Genomic DNA, 22,732 nt, shown 5'->3' on the forward strand with positions numbered 1-22,732 from the left:
TCAGTCTAATAATGATGATACTAATAATGACATGATTATCAAATGCACTTTTCATGGGGGGGCAATGTTCAGCAGTCCATATCTCTCTAAACAATGTGCTTAGAAGGCTCCCCCTGTATAAGTTACAAGCCAGTCTGGTCTAGAGCAATACTAAATGGTGCTAAGACATTAATCTGTAAGATTTCTAGTATTTTTAACACCCTTAACCCTACTTGCGAGTGGTTTTTACAAATAATGTATACATTTTGAGCAAGCCCCCCTGCTCTGTAGAGACTTCTGCTGAGTGTGTGTGTTGTTTCTAGGACATCACCAACATGTAGGGAGCTTGGAGAAAAAAATTCAAGTCTCTGTGATACCCAGAAGCAGAGATATAAGTATTTTAAAACCTAAAAATTCCAGGCGAGGATTGGGGGGAGGGCATTTTGGCCTGAATTATTAAAATTTGAAAATGCCATAACTCAAAAACTACTGGGAGTAGATGCCTGTAAATTTGCACATAAAGTTTTTTTTTTAATCATGATCTCCCACAACTATCTTCCAAAGCCAAATTGAAAATGGTGCTGCAACCCCCATCTGTGAATTCAGACGGAATTGGTCATTAGTAGACTCCATGCATGTCACTCACATACAGCAGGTACCAAGGTAGTTACTGTTCAGTGAACAGGTGACTAGAGAGACACATAATTATAGATATGAATTAAACAGAATTCATACTATAGTACAGTCACGATGTGTATCATTATGAAAGCACTGTATCACTGCCTGCTAAGTAGCAGCATTACAGTGAATAGCTGCCAAAAGGAGAGCAGGGTGGCTCAACAGCTGGTTGATTCTTACCACAAAGCATTTCAGTATTCACTGCAGTGCTCATGGTGGGGCCATGATAATGGAAAACAAGGCTTTCTCAAGACTTTCCATAAATCAAGAGAGGAGCAAAACATGTTACTCCTGTCTCATTTTTCAGTTTTTCTCTGCCATTCTGTCTGGGACTATTGGGATCATTTTTGAAACTACGCTGATTAAACATGGGTCTACCATGAAGAGTGTGTGTCTCTTGCTTGTGTCCTTCAAGAAAATGCTTTCTTCTGGTGGTTTCCACTGCTCTCAGCAGCCCAATGCTCACCACTGTGTATATTCCAGTAAATCAGTAATGCATCGGTCTATCAGCTGACACACTGCAGCTCATTCAGTCTGATTAAACGGAGCCTTTATCCACAGTGGGCTGCCTAAGCAGGACTACCATAGTACTAACTTCCATACTGATGCAAAACACATTTTATTATTATATGATTATATAAGTACAATGCACAGTTAATGCAAAATGTTGTGCATTTCCTCCGTTGACACTGTTTGGTTAATACATAACACCTGCAAATCCCAGATTCATTTTTGTTATTTTATACAAGATGTCCACTGCAGATTCAACTCAAGGAAATGACCCCAAAAGGGATTATGGGTAAAACACACAGATGTTGACATCTGATAAGCAGCAGCTTTATGCTTTTGAATTCAAGTTACAGAGTCAGTTAATTTGGAATGCAAACAAAAATATTTTCTCACATAACCAGATGCTGCGTCACCATTCGAAACAGGTTGTAGCTACGAGGGGTAATTGATAAGTTCTGAGCCTGACCAAGAAAAGACACTTTGTTAATGAAAACCTTTTGTTCTCTGAGAGAGCAACATGTCAGAAGAGTTTGAGTTCAATTTTGAACGCAATGCGTGTATTCATGCATGTATGATACCCGAGTAGAGTGAGGTCGGTCATTCAAGCAAAATGGACCAAATTGGTGACCGTGCTGTGATCCATCAATTGACCATCAGTGGGCAATATTATGCTTCCCTGGTACACCAACTGAGGGAGAAAATTAAAGAAAAGTGCCGTGGAATGCTCAGACGTGGTGTCCTGTTCCACCAGGACAATGCTTTGGTTCACAAGTCAGTTGTCGCCATGGCTGCCATTCACGAATGTGGCTTTGAACTCGTGCAGCATCCACCTTATTCCCCAGATTTGGCTCCGTCTGACTTTCATCTTTTCCCAAACATGAAACGGCACCTTGCTGGGACCCACTATGCCACAAACGATGACATCATAGCTGCGGTAAACAACTTCCTACAGGAGCAGGATAAGACCTTCTATGAGATCAAGGCACTACAGAGACGCTGGAAGAAATGTGTGGACTTGCAAGGGGATTATGTTGAGAAATAAAAGATTGTTTAAATTTACTTTTTTCTTGGTCAGGCTCAAAACTTATCAATCACCCCTCGCATGTCCCTCAGAGATGTGTGCCTCTACCCCAATACGCTGAAAGAGAATTACTCCACACAGCTGACAGCTTTCATTGGTACTATGATTTCATGATACATGTAGTAGATCATTTTGTGGCTGTGTACCAGTTATGTTGACAAAACCACTTTTTGTTACATCTGAATTGTGACTAACTGATCCAAACAGAAAATAACTTAAGCTACTTACCAGTCCCACAACTGTCATACCAACTAAACTTCACTTATAAATAGGCAGAGGGCAATTTAACCATCCGATTACAAAAAAATGGAGCAAATATTCCCACTCTGGGCAAAAATCTTAGTATGATTCAAAGTCATACCACACTATCAAAGGTGGGGTTAAAAAGTCAGCTGTCATGACCAACTGACTGTATTTCCAGACTCTCTCCAACAACAGATAAATCATACAAATGGTTCAAGTACATTTATGTTGTTGCATTGAGCCAATGTGATGAAAGCAGCTGAGTAAAGAAAAGGAAAAAAAGGACCTTTAAAGAATATTTCTGGTTTATCTTTACCTGGTGTGTTCTCCTGGGGTATGCAGTATTTTTTTGGTATCACTGAACAAAAATTCCCTACTAACCTTCCAGCATGTTGTAATTTAGGTCTTAGACAATCTAGAACACATTGAAAGACTTAGTATAGTTATGAGTAATTTCAGGAAGAGAGCATTCCATCTGGGTGTTCTACAAAGGCAGATGTGAGTGCACGTTCTTTCAGATGGAACTAATTCATCATCAGAAAATGCTGCAGGAGAAATTGCTTATCAAAGATTTTCAACAACTCACTCACTGTCGCATAACCTCAAAAAAGGAAACAGAGAGGCTAAAACAGTGACAATAAAAGCAATAAAACACGTGTCAGGATCAGTGAAGTGTATCCATAAAACTGTACTCGTGTCCAGAAACTGTTCCGAGCTTGCAGTTCTTCTCCTAGACAGATGAACAGTAAACTTCATTCTCCTGTGTCCTGTATAGAGGTCGCTTCGGTTGTGTAGTAGGTTTATCTCCAAGCTGGTGATGAGAGGCCACAGTGACTAATGCTAATAATTTAGCCTTCTGCTTACCATAGCAAAAGGCTGAGGGCAGAGGCTAATTCAATTATGCGTTTATGTTCATGTTTTGTTTAATTGTACCGCTGTTGTAGATATTCTGGGAAATGGGGAGTTATACAAATCAGTGTATACTGGTCCAAAAAGTGCAAACTACTTAAAGCTTTCCAAAAGTTCTGATTTTTACATGAACCACTTTAAATGTGTGTATCTCAAGTCTGACAGAAATGAGCCATTTGCAAAAACTACTGCAAAGAAAATGATGCGTGTGGATTAACCCGCCACTCTTTTGTGGCAGGTTAATCCACACACATCATTTTGTTTTCCATAATCGCTACAACAGAGGTACAGATTGCAAAGTCAGAATGACGTAAAGAGATACAACAATCACATGAATGGGACATACAGCAGGTTGAAATAAACCACAGTTATCCTATTTTTACACCTGAACAGTCACTGCATCAAGTGATGGACACTGTTAATGTCTTAGATTTGGAAAAACATTTAATTTTGATTGAAGGCCAAGCTTCAAGACTTTTCTGAACCTGCCAGAGGACAGAGGCCAGGTGAAAGAGCAGAGAGAGAATAGAAAACCTGTTTTTCTTTGCTCAGATCGTGATGGATATTGAATGTAGTGTCTTGGTTTACTTTTTCTGTGCCTCTTTGTTAACCTAACTGAAACCTTGTAAGCTTAATGCATTGGTTGTTCAAATGAGAAAAAGACAAGACAAGAAGTGGTCAAGCATTTTCGACAGAACAAAATCTGCTGTTTATACCCAAGTTTCCAAGTGGTTTAGAGGCTGCTGGTTATCTGATGGCTACTGAAGTGAAGCAGCTCCATATTTGGCTATCACCAGTTTGGTTAACCAGATAAGACGAACAGATGGGCACCAGCCAAGACAGACATTACACTACCCCTCTTATAAACCAGAAAAACTGGGAGCACCTTTTTCTATCAACAGAGTTTGGGAACTGAATATAGCCCTGAGCATTCAGAGTTCTCAGCACTTCACCAAGAAATCCCTATATCAATGCAACGGAGGAAAAAAAGTGTTTTTTGCAGCAGGCATATGGGTTCTGTAAAGTGTCTTGAGACAATATGAACTGTAATTGGTGCTATATAAATAAAATTGAACTGAATATCTCAATGTTGACAATCAGCTGCCTCCTGATCACCAAGGTCGGGTGATTCTGTATTCCTGTTTCTGTTGTATCGACTGAGCAGTTCATTTCTACGGTCCATGACCAGCCTTGTCTCTGTCACTCTCCTCCTCCAACTGAGGTCTCTGGGTGCCTCCTGCTAGACTTTGCAGACTGTCTAACACCTCAATCTCCTCTTCAACACCACAGGCTTCAGAATCTGTAGCCATATGCATCTCTCTGCAGTCTATGGAGGTTCAGCGGCCGATGCCATCCTTCTTGGATGCAGACATGAAAGTGAGAGAAGTTGGCACCTGTGTGAGCAGCATGACAGTACAGAGGATTGAAGAGTGAATAATGAAGGCAGAGACAAACATTTGAATAAAGAATTTCTTCTAATAAGTTTACGTGCAGACACATGCGACTGAAACACACTCGCTGCCTTGGTCAGTGGGGATCATTAATTCAATTTAAGAATTATGAAATATTAGTGGAGAGAACAGTTTATTTTAGCTTTCATTTCTTTTTTTTTACATTTTAGATGGGTCAAAAGTTTACATACACTAGTCAGTATTTGGTAGCATTGCCTTTAAATTGTGTAGCTTAGGACGATTATTTCAGGGAGCCTTCAACAACCCTCTCACATTGAATTGCTGTAGTTTTGGCCTACTCCCGACAGCAGTTACCTGACATTCTTCACAATGCCACCTATACTGTGAAGGTGGCAACATAATGTTGAACCACTGTGCCTCACAGCTTGGAGGCTCGATCAATGCCTTGGGATTACTGTCATGTCATGTTGTTTCTAAGCAGTTTTTGCAGTGCAGTAAGGTGCGCTGTATTGCTGAGTGAGGTTGCTGGCTCCATGGAGTGAGGTATACTTTGGCTTGGTTTCGCAGGATGGTATGAATACTGATTGAGTTGGCCACGTGTAAAATCTGGGGTCATAGGTAACATTAGTTTTTGGCATAAAAATTCTTAAAAGAATGTGGTGTCATGTCAATTTTTTGTATTGTTTTCCTCACGCCAATCCGTGGAGCAATGTTTGAAGTGCCATAACTTGAGAAATATTGTAGCTAGAGAATTGAATTCTTGTAGGCTCATTGATATGTACATATGATCTTTAATGTAACGACCATGCTTTGACAGAACAATACAAACCCGTTATATGATGGTGTAAATTGTCCAAAAAATGTCAATAATTTTGTCTACTCCAATATTCCACAAATAATAAAACCTTTATTTTTCAACAGGCTACATGTTTTTCCTGTGATTGGCACCAATAGGAGCTTTAAAACTATAGAGCATGGTGCCAGTCAGAGGCATACTTTAGCTGGAAAAAATTAATGAAATTACGTTTTTTTTTGCATATACGGCCAATATTTGAACATGCATCGAGCATGTATGACAGGTGAAACCACTCTGAAAGTGTTACTGGGCTACAAGAAAAATCATAGTTTTCCAAACCATAGTGCTTCAAACTATTTGGTAAGCGTGGCAGCATAAGTTCAATGTCCAATTTAACATAATAAATTTGATTCAGTTTATTTTATGAATGTAATATCAAGTGAAACGTCGCTTGATAGAACACCAAGCAAAAGTGGTTCACAGCTGACATACTGTACAAATGTATAATAAACAATGCTCAAAGTGTGATGTAAACAGCTGGTACCTATCATTTCATTTTTTTAGTGTAATCCAGGTTGTGGCAAGATTAGAAAATAACTTGCATGAGTGTGAGTGAAATAAATCAGTATAGGAAGGCAGATTTATTGAGTGTCCAAACAACCTTACTGGGGTTTTTACTACTGTAAAAGTGGATAATGACAGCAGCTTCATTCTAAAGTGAACTATTCGAATTATAGAATTCAGAAGAACAGCTGCAATTTTAATTTGGACATTACACAGTGGTACTCCTAAAAATGCATAATAAAATGTATAGTAATAATATACACTAAATGAATGGCTGCACTACAGTTGGTTTTGAAGGTTGGTATGTTAATGCTGCAGATTGATGATTTTGCTTAATATATAAACATGGAAATTTCTTCAACACTTTAAGGTCAGTATGTGAAGCACATATTTTGATTACAGGTCCACTCACTTTTTGAAAATTTTGCCACATCTTAGTCTTACTCAGAAAAAACAACTGTCTGCCATATACTGTACAGATACTAATTATTTGACTAACTTTCCACAAGTGACTGATTATGTGGTTGAAAGCTCTGACAAAGCTTGTGAGTGGTCTTGAAGTTATGAAGATTATTTTGTCACACAAACAGAGCTCAGTAATTCCAAAATGATATGGTCCCTGCATGAGTCTAACAACGGTTTTTAAATGCCATTAACATCTTCACAAAACATTACCTGGCAAAGGTCTGTCCAGCGGTCCAACAGCTCTGTTGTCCATATTTCGACTGTACAGGCTACACCTAGCAGCCAGACCCTGTTGGCTACCAGAGAAATGGCAAGAGCCAGCAAGAAGGATGAGAAGAAAACCAAAAAGATACAGAGCAGGGTAAAAATAGAGAGGACAGGAGTGCATGAGGGTTGGAAGCAAAAACCAAAAGAGAACAGAAAGAAACAAAAGGAACAAATAACATATCTGCACAATTTAAAATACAACAAACATAAAAAATGCACACATGGAGTATCAATAAAATCAAATGCATAAAATAAGAAAAATGGGGAAAAGACCTTGAAGATACAGCCTCACCTAATACCAATCAGTTTATTTGGTTGATCTTCATTTATGTGTGTGACAGTTATATGACAAAAGGCAATCTCACGTGTGCAGTTTTGTGGCAGATAGTTTAATGGGTTCTAAAAAAGGCAAGCAGATGAGACAAGCCATCATGTTACCCGCTGCTGGACGGACAATGACTAAAAGTCCTAAGAGAGCTTGTAATTTTGTCTTTGTTTCAGTCAAATTTTCATTCTAACAGTAGACTCCCTTTCTCCAGTAACAGGCCATTTATTGAGCTAAGACACTACAGTTATTCCTTTAATGGGAAAGAACAGCAGTGCCAGTCAGAGGTTGGTCAATGGAAGCCCAGCTGAGATCTACTAAGAGAACTATTTATATTACCACACAATGACGACAGTGAAAACAGAAGACAGAGTTAATCAAAGGGGCAACAGAAGATGAATGGTGTGGAATGGGTGATCAAAAATGAAGGGAAAAGAAGAGAGAAAGAAAGAGACAGTGTTTATCAGTCAACAGGAACCAACAACCAGAACAGAGTGTAGGGTTAGGCTCAGTGAGGTCTGAAATAAAACTACGAATCACTACATGATGCCACTGCCACACACACATAAATGCATAGAGGTCATGCAGTAGCACTTCTACAACTGTTACATCACTTATAAATCCGTAGAGCAGTCTGCAAACACCAGCAAACTGCTTGCCAAACAACTACTAGCTAGTTAGATGTTTTTCACTGTGTGTATGCAGCAAATTAATCAAATTAAACTCCAAATTAATACAATTCTTAAAAAAATGTTTCTGATGTTGTGAAGTACTTCTGTTAGGCTGGTGTACCTTAGTTTGCTACATTTCTCTGCGGGTAGCTACAATGTTGTGATGCTTTATTTTGGGATCCTATTTACCTACACTTCCCAAGTAGCTTCTCCAATACCAGCTGTTTCCCTAATACTTTGCATGCAACTGTAAGTCCCCGCTTGTAGTAACGGCACTACTGCAGTTGTTACTGCAATTAGTCAGGTAGTCAGAATCTGTTTTTACTGTCATCATACAAAGTATAATAAAAGTGCACAACTTTCTCCTCATGTACAAATAACAGACTGATATGCACAGTAATATAAACAATATACTACAATACCAGTCAAAAGTTTGGACACACCTTCTCATTCAATGGTTTTTAATCATTTCAATTATTTTCTACATTGTAGATTAATGTTGAAGACATTAAAATTATGAAAGAACACACAGGGAATCATGTAGTAAACAAAAAGTGTGAAACAAACCAGAATATGTTTTATATTACAGATTCCGTAAAGTAGCAAAACATGATTTTCCTTTGACTCCTGCTTTGTCTTGGTATTCTCTCAGTCAGCTTCATGAGGTAGTCACCTGAAATGGTTTTGAATTAACAGCTGTGCATGGTCAAGAGTCAATTTGTGGAATTACTTGCCTTCTTAATGTGTTTGAGACCATATGTTATGTTGTGCAGAGGTAGGGTTAGTGAACGGTAGTGTCTACAGATACGGACCTGTACCAGTAGCCTGTGGCCTACGGATACGGCACTTTCCATTTTCCAGACAGATACAGACCCGTACGCGAGTCTCGCGAGTCAAGAAGCTGCTAATCACTGCAAACTGTTGAAAGGTAAGCAAAGGTTAAGGTTAGGGTTAGTGTTAGGGTCAGGTTTAGGGTCCGTACCTGTAGTACCGATGCTACGGGTCCGTACCTCCAGCGTCTACCGGGAGTCACGTGACCAGATCTCGCGTATCTGATTGGCAAATGGAAAGTACAGGTCCGTACCTCTAGCAACTACCTTAGTGAACAGTGGATAGCTCTTTTTGACTGCTGTTGTAATCCACAGTATGACAACAACCACTCCACTCAGTGATGAGAAACAACAGTCCATCTTTACTTGAAGAACTAAAGGTCAGTACATCCAGAGAGTTTCAAGAACTTTCAATGTATCCCCAAGTGCAGTCACAAAAACCATCAAACGTTATGATGAAACTGACGAAGAGTCACCTCTGCTGCAGAGGATAAGTTCAACCAAATTACCAGCCTCAGAAACCACAAATTAACAGCACCTCTGATTACAGCCCACATAAATTCTTCAGCCCACCTAAGTACAAGTAGCAGACAGATCTCAGCATCAACTGTTGTTAGGACGGATTCTTTGGTACTGTTAATGAGGAATAACACTCGGAGACAAGGATGACTCAGAGTCAAAATATTCATTTAAGAATATTTAGTAAAAGCACATTGGATAGTACAGAAATGCATGCATGCATGCAGACTCCCTGTTGTTCTAGCTGACAGCAGATTGACTAGACTAAGACAATATTCCTCTGCATGCAGCTGTTCGCAACAGAGAGTGGATTCTAAACTATTACATGAGTTTTTAACTAAGAAGGTGTTGTTGTCTGATTGGTCACACTGCCGGATGTCTTCAGTCTTCGTCCAATCCGAGTCGTCTTCACCCTGTATTGAGAGTACTTTGCATGTGTGTGTATGTGCCTGCCTGAGGTGTGGCTTCCTGTGAGCTCTGCACAGACTAAACCTTAGCTCTCTGCAGAAAATATGTGCTCAGCTTCTTGCTCAATTTATGCTGAGCTTTGAGTTTTATTGATTCAGCTTATTAGATCTATATTTAATAATGGTATTAACAATATCAATAATTTAATTATTTATATAAGGCAGATTATCCTGATTCTATCCCTAATTTGATTCAGGATCCTAGTAGGTTAACATAAGATTTCTATGCCTATCCCCAATTTACTATTGATTTGATACATTGCTGATTCCAGTTTCCTTTAAGTGTTTTTTCTCATGATCATTATAATTTCATTCTTAATTCCTTAAGATTGTTTATGGGGTAATAATTTAACTTTTATTCATGTTTGAGCTGTTGGCCTTTGTTTGAACCTTCTGCCCCTTCATTGGCCTCTGTGCGTATGTGACACTCAGCACATCTCTGAAACCACAGAAGCCCCCCTTTTCTTCAAGGTGCTCCATCCGGTTTAATGGGTGTTGTACCTTTTTCTGTCAAAACCGTCAGCCTGTGTCTTATTTTTGTGTCAACTTGTCAAGATGAGGCGAGGATGGAATGCGAGTAATTTTCCCCTCAGTGCTCTTCTTAAAGGTCAGATGAAAACGCAGGGCTTTTTTGCTAAATAGAGCATGAAGTATTTACCTTAGGTCAACATGTTCCTTTAGGTTAGAAGTTGAAACTTAAACATTTTCATTAGCACTCTAATATATTTGATTATGGGGTTAATACAAGTTGCAAGCACACTGATATATAATTGGTTACATGATGTGATTAAATGATGATTTATGATTAAATGGATCATAACTAAAGATAGAATTAAAACATGATTGTTTGATAGATAGGTTGAAATGAATATTCCCCACACTGTTCAAAAGAGACTGCGTGAATCAGGTCTGCTTTTAAACCAAAAAAGGCCACTACTGAGGATGAACAACAAGAAGAAGAGAATTGTTTGGGCCAAGAAACACAAGGACCAGTGGAAATCTGTACTTTGGTCTGATGATTTCAAATTTGAGATCTTTGGTTCCACTCACTATGTCTTTGTGAGACCCAGAGAAAGTGAGCGGATGGTCTCTACATGCATGGTTCTCACCGTGAAGCATGGAGGAGGAGGTGTGATGGGGTGAGGGTGCTTTGCTGGTGACACTGTTGGGGATTTATTTAAAATTGAAGGCACACTGAACCAGCATGGCTACCACAGCATCCTGTAGCCACATGCCATCCCATCCCATCCGGTTTGCGTTTAGCTGGACCATCATTTATTTTTCAACAGGAGAATGACCCCAAACACACCTCCAGGCTGTGTAAAGGCTATCTGACCAAGAAGGACAATAATGGAGTGGTGTGTCAGATGACCTGGCCTCCACAATCACCTGACCTGAAACCAGTTGAGATGGCTTGGGATGAGTTGCAAAGTGAAGGCAAAAGGGCCAACAAGTGCTCAGCATCTCTGGGATCTCCATTAAGACTGTTGGAAAACCATTTCAGGTGACTACCTCATGAAGCTCATCGAGAGAATACCAAGAGTGTCCATCCATTCTCTATACACCGCTTTATCCTCACTAGGGTCGCGGGGGGTGCTGGAGCCTATCCCAGCTGACTCGGGGGAAGGCAGAGGACACCCTGGACAGGTCGCCAGTCTGTCGCAGGGCTACATATACAGACACACAAGCACACACATTCACACCTATGGGCAATTTGGAGTAATCAATTAACCTCAGCATATTTTTGGACTGTGGGAGGAAGCCGGAGTACCCGGAGAAAGCCCACGCATGCACAGGGAGAACATGCAAACTCCATGCAGAAAGATCCCAGGCCCACCCCGGGATCTTGTTGCTGCAAGGCAAAAGTGCTAACCACTACACCACTATGCAGCCCTACCAAGAGAGTGCAAAGCAGTAATCAAAGCAAAGGTGCTACTTTAAAGAATGTAAAATATAAAACATATTCTGATTTAACTTTTTTTGTTCACGACATAATTCCGTAAGTGTTCATTCATAGTTTTGATGTCTTCAGAATTTACCTACAATGTAGAAAATAATTAAAATAAATAAAACCTTTGAATGAGAAGGTGGGTCCAAACTTTGACTGGTACTGTAAATAGGTAAAGCGGACTGATATGTACAAGAATATAAATACGTGGTAGCATATGGGTTCTGTAAAGTGTCTTCAGACAATCTGAATTGTAACTGGGGCTATATAAATAAAATTGAATTGGATTGTAGGGAATTGGCGGAAATGGATATTAGTGACAGTTAGTTGTGAAAAACTGCAGGTGAGGTAGATTAGTAAGGTGTGTAGGTCATTCCTTGAGTCTATATGCTCCTAAGCACAGTCTGATGTATGTGACTTACTGGGGTGATACACCAGAAAAAAATTGTGTTCACTCTGAAGGAAAGGATATTTGCTGAAAATACAAAATGCTAGGTTCGTACTGGATCCAACTGCTTATTCCTGGTGATCTCACAGTAGATACTGTTAATCTGTGCATCTCGGCTGTTTCCTTGTAGAAAAGAATTCCGGTTAATAAGTCCATGTCTGATCACAGTGGCATGTCAGATGATGTAAATAATTATTTAGGTTATTGCTGCTGTGTCAACTATGTAAATGACTCACAGCCTCTCCATCAGCGATGACACAGTATGGCTCATTTTACTGTGTGATGCTATTAGCATATAGCTGTTTGGTAAAGTCAAAGACGACATTCTACACTCACACACAGATTTCAAAATGTAAATGGATTTTGAGAAAAACCATGAACAGGCACAGATGCATACAGACAGAGACTCTCTCATTTATTGGTAAGATGACCTGTATATAGATTGCATTTAATGGCCTATAAAGTGGTCAGAAGGAAAGGGTAAGGTGTGTGTCAGTTCTTACCTGCTGCGTCTTTCCCTGCAGCGATCTATGAGAGGTGACTGTGGGCTTTGGTTCCTGCTGCCCCCAGGGGAAGAAGGCAGGAGAACTTGAGGGGGCGCCCTGCTGGGGGAGGATCTCATGCTGGGGGAGTGGGAGCACTGGGAGGATACCAATCGCTGGGGGGAGTGAGGAGGAGCAAATGGCCATGGGAGAGTTCTCTGTTCCTGACGCACCACTGGACAGGAAAAAAAATCTATATAGTAATTCTAATTAGATGCAAACCTGAAATAAATTAAAAGTTATTGTGACAAAATGTTTAACTCCAGTTGATAATCGATAATTATTGGAAGTTTTTTGCAAAACCCACTAGGGGAAAGGTTTATTCCAAATTTACAGCACCGATAAAAAGTATTCACCCCCTTACCTCCCTTCCACTTAAACTTCCTATTGCTTTTCAACACTAAATCATGGTCAATGTAATTAGGCTTTTTGACAATAAATAAGCTTTCATGCCACAGTACGGTCAACAAATTAAAAATAGAAAATGTAAAACAAGCATTTTGCATAACTCTTGATGCCCATGGGGAAAGTGGCTCACCTAATTCAACTCAGGTACAGGTTACACAATTAGTGAATCTGGGCTCATGCAATAAGCGCATCTCATTTTGGGCAATAATTTTTTGGCATGTATAATTTATTTAGAAACACTAAAATTTCTGAATTCCCTTTACACAGACTTTATCAGTTCTTATGGCCAAGGCAAATGACAGTTTACCTTCTCTCTCCATGAGAGAGTAGGGTTTGATCTCTCCGTCCGGTTTTTTTAGGGGAACCTTTCTCAACTGGGCCACTGTGGAGGAGAACATATTCAGAACGAGGACAAAAACAGAAGATTACATTGTCTCTTTCTCTCCCTCTCCTTGTAACATAGCCCTACATTTTGTCCTTTAGAAGCCCGAGACTAATTTAAGGAAAAACTTGAACCCTTACAGTGAGGTGACCTGGTGGCTCTGTTATGGTATGGGGGGCCTTTTGCTGGCATACTTTGTGTCCAGTTGTCCACTAAAGAGGACAGATCACTGCAAACCAATACAAACTTGTTCGTAGTGATGAATTTTGTTCTACGATAAAACGTTTCTATTATGATGGCAGTGATTTCTTTGAGAATGACAATGTCCCCATTCATAGGGCACATGGGGTCAATGAATGTTTTGATAAGTATGAAAATGATGTGAATTATGTGCTATGGCTGTCACCATATCTCAACACAATTCAACATCTTTTTAAGATTTTATTTGTTCGTGTTCCCACCCTCATCACCCAAAACACCAAATGAGGGACTATCATTGAGAACAATTAAGTTCCATCCCTTCAGTAGAGTTCCAGAGACTTGAAGAATAAATGCCAAGGAGCACTGAAAGTGTTCTGTTGGCAGGCGGTGGCCCAAAACTTCATTAATTTGACATCCGTCTGTACATTTCAATTGTGCTTCCTCTGGCAATACAGTAACAATATACCAAGGTGACGCTGGAAGACTGGTTGTGAAGTTTTAAAGGGAGAATCCACCTTAAACAGAATTAGGATATTGGTACTGACATATCTGGGAACTTAGGTCAGGTTTATGAACATGAGCAAAACGAAAAGTGGACTGTCAATAAGAACACTTTCCAAGACTACATAAATTCCATTATTTTATTCAGCCATGCAAACTTACTTGTTTTGTTCACAGCTACTTCAGCAGACTACAATAACCACAATCCAATATTTAAATTCTGTTTTGAAGTATATTTTGAGCCTGAAGATGCCGTTCAAAATCATCTTTGTCAAATTCAAGGCACCTCCATGAAATTTGACACTCTGGTTAAAACGATTGGTAGCTTCAGTTTGACATGACTCATATTGTTAGCGTAAATATTTCTTACATTTACAACATGTCGCAAACATTCACTTGCTTCCTGTCACCTTGTTACTGGTTCCTATGCTCCTCAAAAAGGGACATTTCAGCTTTTCCACCACTTGCCTTTGTGTTTTGGCTACGTTGAGCCAAGTGCAGTACATGCACGCCTACTAAGCAGTACAAGAAACACTCCACACACATGACACACCTAATACAGGCTGGTACAAAAAGGCCAACACAAAGAGCAATAAAAAAGCAATCAATGCTTTATATGAATTATTGTAAAATCACTCGAAATAGTCATTCAAGGGACTTGTTCCTTCCACTTAATTAAATTCAGTGCTGCAAGATGAAAATTTAATTTACTGGTTTAGATAAACAACTTAAGTTCCAAAAAATACTTAAATGGGTCCAGTTGACAAAGTAATGTAGGTAATTGCATCAACCTAATATTGTGTGCAATGTCTGTGTTAGTTGATTTAAAACTAACTATCAAGGTAAAATTTGGGTAGTTTAATCAAATTTGCTGGGTGGTTTGATTTTTCTTCATCTTTCATTCAGGATTTCAATCCCCTACCCTATCTTAGACTGTTACTTAAAACACATTTGACTGTAGAACACCTAATTCCCCTAACTCAATGTAGTTTATTGGTTGAATATATTTTCATTAAACCCAAAAAGACCGATGCAAACTGTTGTGTTTCTGGGTATTTTTTGAGGTCAAACATCATTTTAGCAAAAGTAAGGTGTATGCCAAGAATCATTTTAGTTAAAATCATGAATGTTTGTTATTCTAACAGCAACAACTTGTCAATGATTTCTTTTTCATTTTTGACTCTGAGCAGTAAACCCAGGGAAAGTAGTTTAGTTATCTTGGAGATTTTTCTGAAACCCTAAACAGGGTTTGTAGTAAGCTACAGCAGCCAGTGGGACAGCAGAAAAGGTGATGTCGAGACTTGAGCTCTCTTTAGCGATATTGAGTTGTATGTGAAATAAAACATGCTAAAAACCTAGAAAAAGTGAAAACACAGTGACATATTTTCTATGCTTTCATAAAATCTGTAAAGTTTTCTGCTACTAATATTCTAATCTTCTATTCCAGTGCTAATTAAACAATGAAACTGTGGGTGTGTGTCTCTCCCTACAGGGCAGATTTGTACCTTTTATTAGCCTGTTGTCTGGGCTGCAAGCTGCAGATAGACTCTGCATACATTGTGTGGGAAGAATGCCAACTCTTTCTATCTGGCACTATAAAGAACACCCAGCTGATTGGCACACATACACATAACCCAAAGAGGCTACCAATCCTCTTAACCACAGTGTTATTGTACAGACTCATCACATTAATGTGTTTTGTTGATGGTCCAGTGTCACACAAAGCACCTTTAACAGGCTTTTAACAAACTGAGAGACACTGGAGGTTCACAAAGCAGGCAGGTATTTCCCTGTCAGTCAGGCGGAGTTGTGGCTCTGTGGATACGGCAGTCCTCTGACACTCAGAACGGCATTTTCAATATATGACACGATAAACAATGCATGACATATATTGTAAGTATATAGGTAAATATAAGTGAGGAAGTGGAACAGAAGGACAGAAACTGGCTAAAATAATGAAGAGAAAGAAAATAAGTGACACTAAGGGCAATATATAATATGGAGGTAATAATGGGACAAAGGAAAGGGGGCAAGATGCTGGAGATGTATGGGAAAAGAAAAAAGATAGAGAAGTCCTTACAAAAAGCCGTACATCCCCTGATCCGTCAGAGGAGAGGAGGGTAAGCCTGGGAGAGTTTAGTGAAACAAAAATTTTGGAACTGGAATAAAAGCATAACAGCACTCCTTTGGGTTGAGTGACCCATTGAAACTTATCCAATTTCTAATGAGGATGAATTTTTTTCTTCCACATAGACTTATGTAACAAAAAACATAAATTTGTTATGAAGCCAAAAAGCAAACGTTCACTTCAATGTTGTCACATGCAAAATGTTATGTAACTGAACTTGATAACATGAAACTATACAAGCATGTGGCTTTTCAAAACAACAGCAAGCAGATCCAGCATTGATACAGGAATACCAAGAATGCCAACAGGCACTGGTTCAGCCGGTGAGGATGTCATGTTCCAGTGCCCATTTGACCACACCTCATAGCTCATGTTACCACAGAGAAGAAAAACAATGACATAAGCCCTCTCACAGCAACAAAAACCAAAACAATAGCAGTGGTATAATAGAATAGGGGAAAACTTACCTGATCTGTTGGAGAAGAAGAAGCCCTCAAACACCACAAAGTTATTGACCTGCACAGAATAATGAAAAAGACAAGATCACTAGAAGTGTTCATGATTAGTCCGTAACTGTTTGTGTTCAGCTTCATTTCCCCTGCCTTTTTGTTGCAGCTGTAGGGGCATAACAACAAACTCCACATCGTATCAACATCATGAAAGCAGGCACAAAACAGGAAAGCCATTAGCTCCTGCCATTATTTGATCCCCCAACTCAACGTGGTCTGACACCTCAATAATAAATTGAGCATGGAACCTCTTTCTATTTTAAAAAGTACAATTATAGGTTGGATATTTCCGCTGCATCTCCCTGAATCATTTAGAGATCGGTATGTTAGCTAGAAGTGGCTGACCCTTGGGGCTAGGTAGAGGTTTCTGAATATTTCTTGTACCTGCTTTTGGCAGCGCGCACAAAGACTAGATGACAGCTGTGTGAATGCAGATTACAAGAAGCAGTTCAGTGGAACTGCCTTCAGCTGGACAGAGGCTGACTAATCCCTAAACCTGAAAAACACAATTAAATGCAAACACTAATAAAGTGTTACACTAACATAAACCAAAATAATGACATTTAAACCCCCAACACCCTGAAGTCCCATGTTGCACTGCAGCACAATAGTTCGCGGGTGGGTCTGGAACATAACCCCACAATCAACGAGGGGCCACTGTATATGTTCCAAATAAGTAAAGAAGTAAAGAAATACATTTGATGCATTGAAATGCAGTTCATGTTAATACCCACCAATGTGTGTGTTAGGGCTAGCCCCAAACCCTAATTTAACATCAGTCCAGAAACCACTACATCTCATTATTAGATCAGGTTAAGATACAGTATTACATGTGTGAGCATTGTTAATGCGACCTCTGCACATATGTGGAATTTGGACATCTCGTCTTGTCAACAAAAAAATGACAGATATGCTTCTAAACAAATGTTTCATTTGTAATAATGACTTAGAAGGCTAAAATAACAACCAGAATTAACTACAAACCAGAGGGAGGAGCTGGTGTCTAAATACAACAGCAAAAAGTGGAACAGCCATCCTGAAAGTCACACATCAAATTATGGACCAATTTCTTTGGTTCCCAGAGGAAAACTAATCTAAGATCTCATTGCTAAAGGTGGAAGAGAGACAGACTTGTTTATGTACAGCATGCAGTCGATAGAAGAGAACAAACCATTTACATACAAATGTGACAATAAAGCCCAGCCCATACCTGAGGAACACTCTGTGTCAGGCAGTAATGCTTTGCCAAAAAAGACAGGAATTTAGGTGAGGGCCTGTCATAAGCCATCAACACTGGCTCTAAATTCTTGTGCTGCAACAGAGAAAGAAAAAACATGAAGTTACTGAAAGCTAAAAGACACATGGACATAACGGTTTCTAGTCATTTGAGAAGAATGCTTCACCTGCAACATGAAATCAAACAGCTCAAGCCCATAGCCATGTCGCTGCAAGTTCTCTGCTATGTAGAAATCCAGGACACACAGGGGCTCTGCCTCTATATGCACACCTCCACGGTCCTGTGGGAACACAGCAAGCAGATGAACAGTTGACACGGGAGGTTCAAATAGACATAACATCAACAAAGCACATGGAATGATAGCTGGGCTAGACATAAATTAGGTGAGAATTTTAGAAAATCAGTGACTCACAAGCAGAAATAACTTCTTGTAGCCAACTTTCAGAAATCCCACGACCACACCACGCCCTCTGTATTTGAAAGAAAGGAGAGGTGAGTGACTAAGTTTGCATGATGAGGGGCGCGGAGGAAGCAGAATGAGTAGGACAACTATCAACCAACTTCTCCATCTGGGTCATTTGGGTCATTTGAGTCATGCCATCAGGATGAAACACAGTGTGTTGATTGTCTCAATACTTCAGTAGATGTTTTTCAGTATGACTGACTCAGTGCTGGTGAGCTGAGCAGGTCCAGGTGAAGAGTACCAGTTCAGTCAGATAAGAGTGTGAGTGAGTGTGTGTGTGTGTGTGTGTGTGTGTGTGTGTGTGTGTGTGTGTGTGTGTGTGTGTGTGTGTGTGTGTGTGTGTGTGTGTGTGTGTGTGTGTGTGTGTAATGACTGAGAGCTGAGGGAAGGATGTGAAAAGTACCCGCTGCTCTCTCCATCCTTCAGCAGGTAGAGCTGATGCCTCTGAGACTGCAGCTTGGAAGCACTCGTTATCGGTGCTGTAAGCTGTTGGGCCTGACGGGAAAAAGCACAAACATTATTAAACATGGACAAATCCCACTATTTTGTCATCTCAAAGCACAAACACCTGTAGATATTACAGGTGTTTGTGCTTTGAGCATGATTTACTTCAACCCAGTCGCCACTGCCAGCTGACAGAGCTTCAATCTTGACTTCAAAAGAGTTGACTGATATACCGTGCTATATATTTTCTAGTTTGGAATCATATAAAATATATGTTTTACTTGTTTGTACTTCAGTGTAAAACATCACTAATTAGTCTATGTTTTCAGATTATGCTCCATTTTTTCTGACATTTTGTCCATTATATACTGCCTTTACACATAGAACATTTACAAAAGATAAACCATGTTTTTCATTAATTGTTGGAAATAAGTAGGAAACAGATTTGGAGTGTCACTTTTAAAATTCCAGGTCTGCTAAAATCCATGAAGTAAAGAAAATTAGATAATTCATTTGTAACCTCTCGGCCTCTATTGTTACTCCTTATTGTCAGGATGCCCTCTGCTGAAAAGTAAAAGTATGTAAGAAAGATCATATTTTTCCCGTATTATCTTCTCTTCATTACCTCCCTGTATAATTTAGAACAGAATGTACAATCGTGTGGCCAAAGTGACCAACCTCCATCTTAGCTCTTTTCACTTCAGTTATCTCCAATCCTCTATCTGTGCCCCAAACTTGGTTTTACAGGATAAATACACTTTTTCTAAATTTTTGTCGAACAAACAGAAAAAGATGGCACTCCTAATTGGCACAAAATTTTTACATTTCTATGAATTTGGGGATATGAACCGCTAAGATGTGGTTCCTGGGATATATTGGAGGAATGTCTCCATCATCATCACCCCTTTACTAAATCAAAGTTACATAATAATGGAATCAAATGAACTCTTTGCACTTTTATTTCATGAGGCAGGTGTGCAGGAAAGGGATGAGCGTATTCAAACGTTTCAGACTCCTGCAGACTAATAGCGATGTGTCGGTCGAGAACAAAATGGCTCATAGAAACGGCTCTTTGAACTAAATGATCAGAGCTGCTTTTATTTTCCCCCCTCTCTATTTTTTTTTTCTGGTCAAGCCACACGTGATTGCTTAACTATATGATGTGTGCCAGAGAGAACATCCACTACAGAGACAATACTGCTGCTGCTGTGTCTGCAGTACATCCAGTAACACCAAATCTACATGAACCTAGAACCAGAGACTATGAGACAGACAGTGCAAAGGCTATGACTGACAGTGATTCTCTAGGCTTCTCTATGTTGTTTCATTGTAACTAGTTAAAGTTTATAAATATTATACAATCACAGATTGGATTTTTTTTGTCAAATTGAGATGGGTATTTGTTTTTGAAGATTTTAATGTGAATGGCTTTAGATTTTTGCTCATTATTTGGACAAAAGAAGATGTAAAGACACAACGGGCTTATTTTCCTCATCAAAGAAAAACCTGTTCCAGTTTGAAGTTTTTGTAGTTTATTTTGTTGTATCATCACTCTGCCAAAGGTGTCAGCATTTCATCTATATACAAGATCACAGTCGCTTGTCGCAGAGACATAAAACTGTGACAGCAGGTACAGCTCAGCCATGACATGTATGGTATGCCTGAAAAGACTTTTTACAAAGAATTTTTAGAATTAGTTATCATAATCCAAGCACACTTGTAGAACAGAGGAACCAGTGACAGCACAGACAATGACACTAGTTCTAGACAGCAGATAATCATGCATGAAAAAAGACAGCCTAATTATGATTCCAACTGAATAATCACTATAGTTAAACAAATGTGAGCAAATATCGCACAAGCTCACAACTATACCAGCTGGAGTCATGGTTTTGTGTGCACTTAATGTCACACAGTATATTCATAGTCACTACGTATCTCCCAATAGATAAGGTATTATAGGTGTGGGTATTTTTTAACATAATCCTGCTTGCTGTCATATATTACAACACAAAATCAGCACAGGAATTGCTTTGGAGTCTTCATCTGAAGTGATGATGAAGCGACCAAAACACCCATAAGCTTAATTCCACTGAAAGTTTTTGGGGGTAAACTTGACTGCAACGGCATCCACTTCACAAAATGGGCAGATGCAAAATTTATCAGCAGGAGTTAGCTTTTATGACATGATGACTAGTTGCGACAGATTAACAGTATTGGGGGTTTTAGCTAAACAAGAACACAGATTTCTTCATCTATGTGGCTCCATATAACTTAAACATGATTCTTTACACTCAACAATAAACAACTAGTCAAAAACTAAACAAAAAAAAAAAAAAAAACACTGATTCCCACACCAAAACAGACTCACCTTTGCTGAGGCTCTGCCAAGTTCATCAATAACTGTGGCTATATGGGCTTGAAGATCAGGCCTGTAAACACAGTCACAGAAGAGCAGAATAGGATCAGTTAAGCAGTGGATGATCATCATTGTCAAAAAGCAAAGAGAGTGTTTTGGTTTTTTTGTTTGTTTGTTTGTTTTCAGTTTACTTTAGACACCACACCTTCTTCTCACAGCTCAACGTGGACGTGACTTAGCCTGTGTGATAGTTCAGTCTGAGTGATGCTGCCAGGGTGTTTCCCAGCTTTCTGCTTTACGCACGATGGAACAGTAAAGTTAGTGTGAGGCACACTGAAGTCACTCCCTGACTGATGTCTCATTATGTTTCTACGGGCGATGACAACAAGGCGCTTAAATGAACGTATTTCTTAATGGAGAGTAAAGTTGGCTTCTCTGTAGAGATCCGGAGAAGATACTTTGTGTTGGGAAACAAAATGTAAAATGTAACACTTCCACTGGCAACAAAGAGAAAAGAAAACTTGATCTTTTGACTTACCTTTCTGCTGATCTGCGGCCTGCAACAAGGGTCTGGTCCAAGATGGAGACCCTCTCTGAGAATATTTGGTTAATATCAAAAGGAAACTCCATTGTACAAATTAGCTGGACAGCTATGATATGTAGCAAAAGATTAACAGCCAATCCCAATGGTGCTCAGCTAGCAGGCTAGATAACGGTGCACTGGCAGTTTGCTATCTCACCTATAAAGCTGGCTCGCTGGCGCAATAGACATCGGTTAGCTGACTGAAAGAAGACAGCAGCACTTCAACATTGCACTGACACAATTTGCATGACACTAAATAATGCTCGGTGTGAGTGGCAGAAAAAGGCACTTGCTAATTATATTGTCTTTGCAGCTTCATTGTGTCTCCGAGGTTGCGTGTCACTCCCGGAAACACAAACCGTAATGGGAGTAAAAGACGGTGGTGTCAATCCGATAGACACAGACAGAGCTTCTGTGACGTTAATTAACATCTTCCCAAAAAAAATCATAACGAGACGATAAAGGTTAATATATGTAAGATGACAATTTTATCACTAGCCAACTTTTAGGCCCTTACATAATTTTGTCCGAATTGTCAAGGAGCAGCTTGTTTTGGTGTTACGGTAAAATGGTCGTAGAGCGCTTTAAGTTCCTATGACAGCAGCACTGTCTACAAATGACCAGAGGGCTGAAACACCAAGAGAGGTTGTTGGGTGAGCGAGGCATGCTGAGCCCAAAACCACACGTCAGTAAACTGGTTCAACGTACAAATTCATTTTACAAATTATGGCTCTGTAAACTTACAACTCTTTAACATCAGATTGTCACACAGAATGACAGCTTTGTTTCCAGCTATCTAGGACTATTTCTTTGTAGTTGATTACAAACCTGCAGCATCAGACAGTGGTAGTCCACGAGTATCG

The 22,732-nt window shown here is 39.5% G+C and overlaps 1 protein-coding gene across 4 annotated transcripts; it reads right to left on the minus strand.

Moving 5' to 3' along the window:
• Positions 1-1,257: 1,257 nt before the first annotated feature.
• atat1 (alpha tubulin acetyltransferase 1) lies at positions 1,258-22,243 on the minus strand. Of its 4 annotated transcripts, XR_002596283.2 has the most exons (12): positions 21,825-22,243; positions 21,299-21,359; positions 18,887-18,978; positions 18,433-18,490; positions 18,187-18,300; positions 17,994-18,095; positions 16,742-16,790; positions 16,227-16,272; positions 13,370-13,444; positions 12,616-12,829; positions 6,848-6,933; positions 1,258-4,794 (listed from the first exon to the last, which is right to left on the minus strand). XR_002596283.2 is itself a non-coding variant. In XM_022207250.2 (11 exons), the coding sequence occupies exons 1-11, from the start codon at positions 21,914-21,916 to the stop codon at positions 4,694-4,696; spliced, it is 1,044 nt and encodes a 347-aa protein (XP_022062942.1). In that variant the 5' UTR covers positions 21,917-22,243; the 3' UTR covers positions 1,258-4,693. The 4 variants fall into 4 exon arrangements, 3 of the variants coding, with proteins under 3 accessions (XP_022062942.1, XP_022062943.1, XP_022062944.1); XM_022207250.2 differs by lacking the exon at positions 16,227-16,272; XM_022207251.2 differs by lacking the exons at positions 1,258-4,794; positions 6,848-6,933 and adding an exon at positions 7,275-7,555 and having other exon boundaries at positions 21,825-22,241.
• Positions 22,244-22,732: the final 489 nt, after the last annotated feature.

This window comes from Acanthochromis polyacanthus, chromosome 11 (genome assembly GCF_021347895.1).
Source record: "Acanthochromis polyacanthus isolate Apoly-LR-REF ecotype Palm Island chromosome 11, KAUST_Apoly_ChrSc, whole genome shotgun sequence".
Taxonomy (NCBI): domain Eukaryota; kingdom Metazoa; phylum Chordata; class Actinopteri; family Pomacentridae; genus Acanthochromis; species Acanthochromis polyacanthus.

What these genes read in the sequence shown, in the direction of transcription:
- atat1 (XM_022207250.2), bottom strand. Translation starts at nt 21,916, where the DNA reads ATGGAGTTTCCTTTTGATATTAACCAAATATTCTCAGAGAGGGTCTCC. An exon ending in GGCCGCAGATCAGCAGAAAG is followed by an intron (nt 21,360 to 21,824) that starts GTAAGTCAAAAG and finishes CTGTGTTTACAG; the next exon opens with GCCTGATCTTCAAGCCCATA. An exon ending in ACAAGAAGTTATTTCTGCTT is followed by an intron (nt 18,301 to 18,432) that starts GTGAGTCACTGA and finishes GTGTTCCCACAG; the next exon opens with GACCGTGGAGGTGTGCATAT.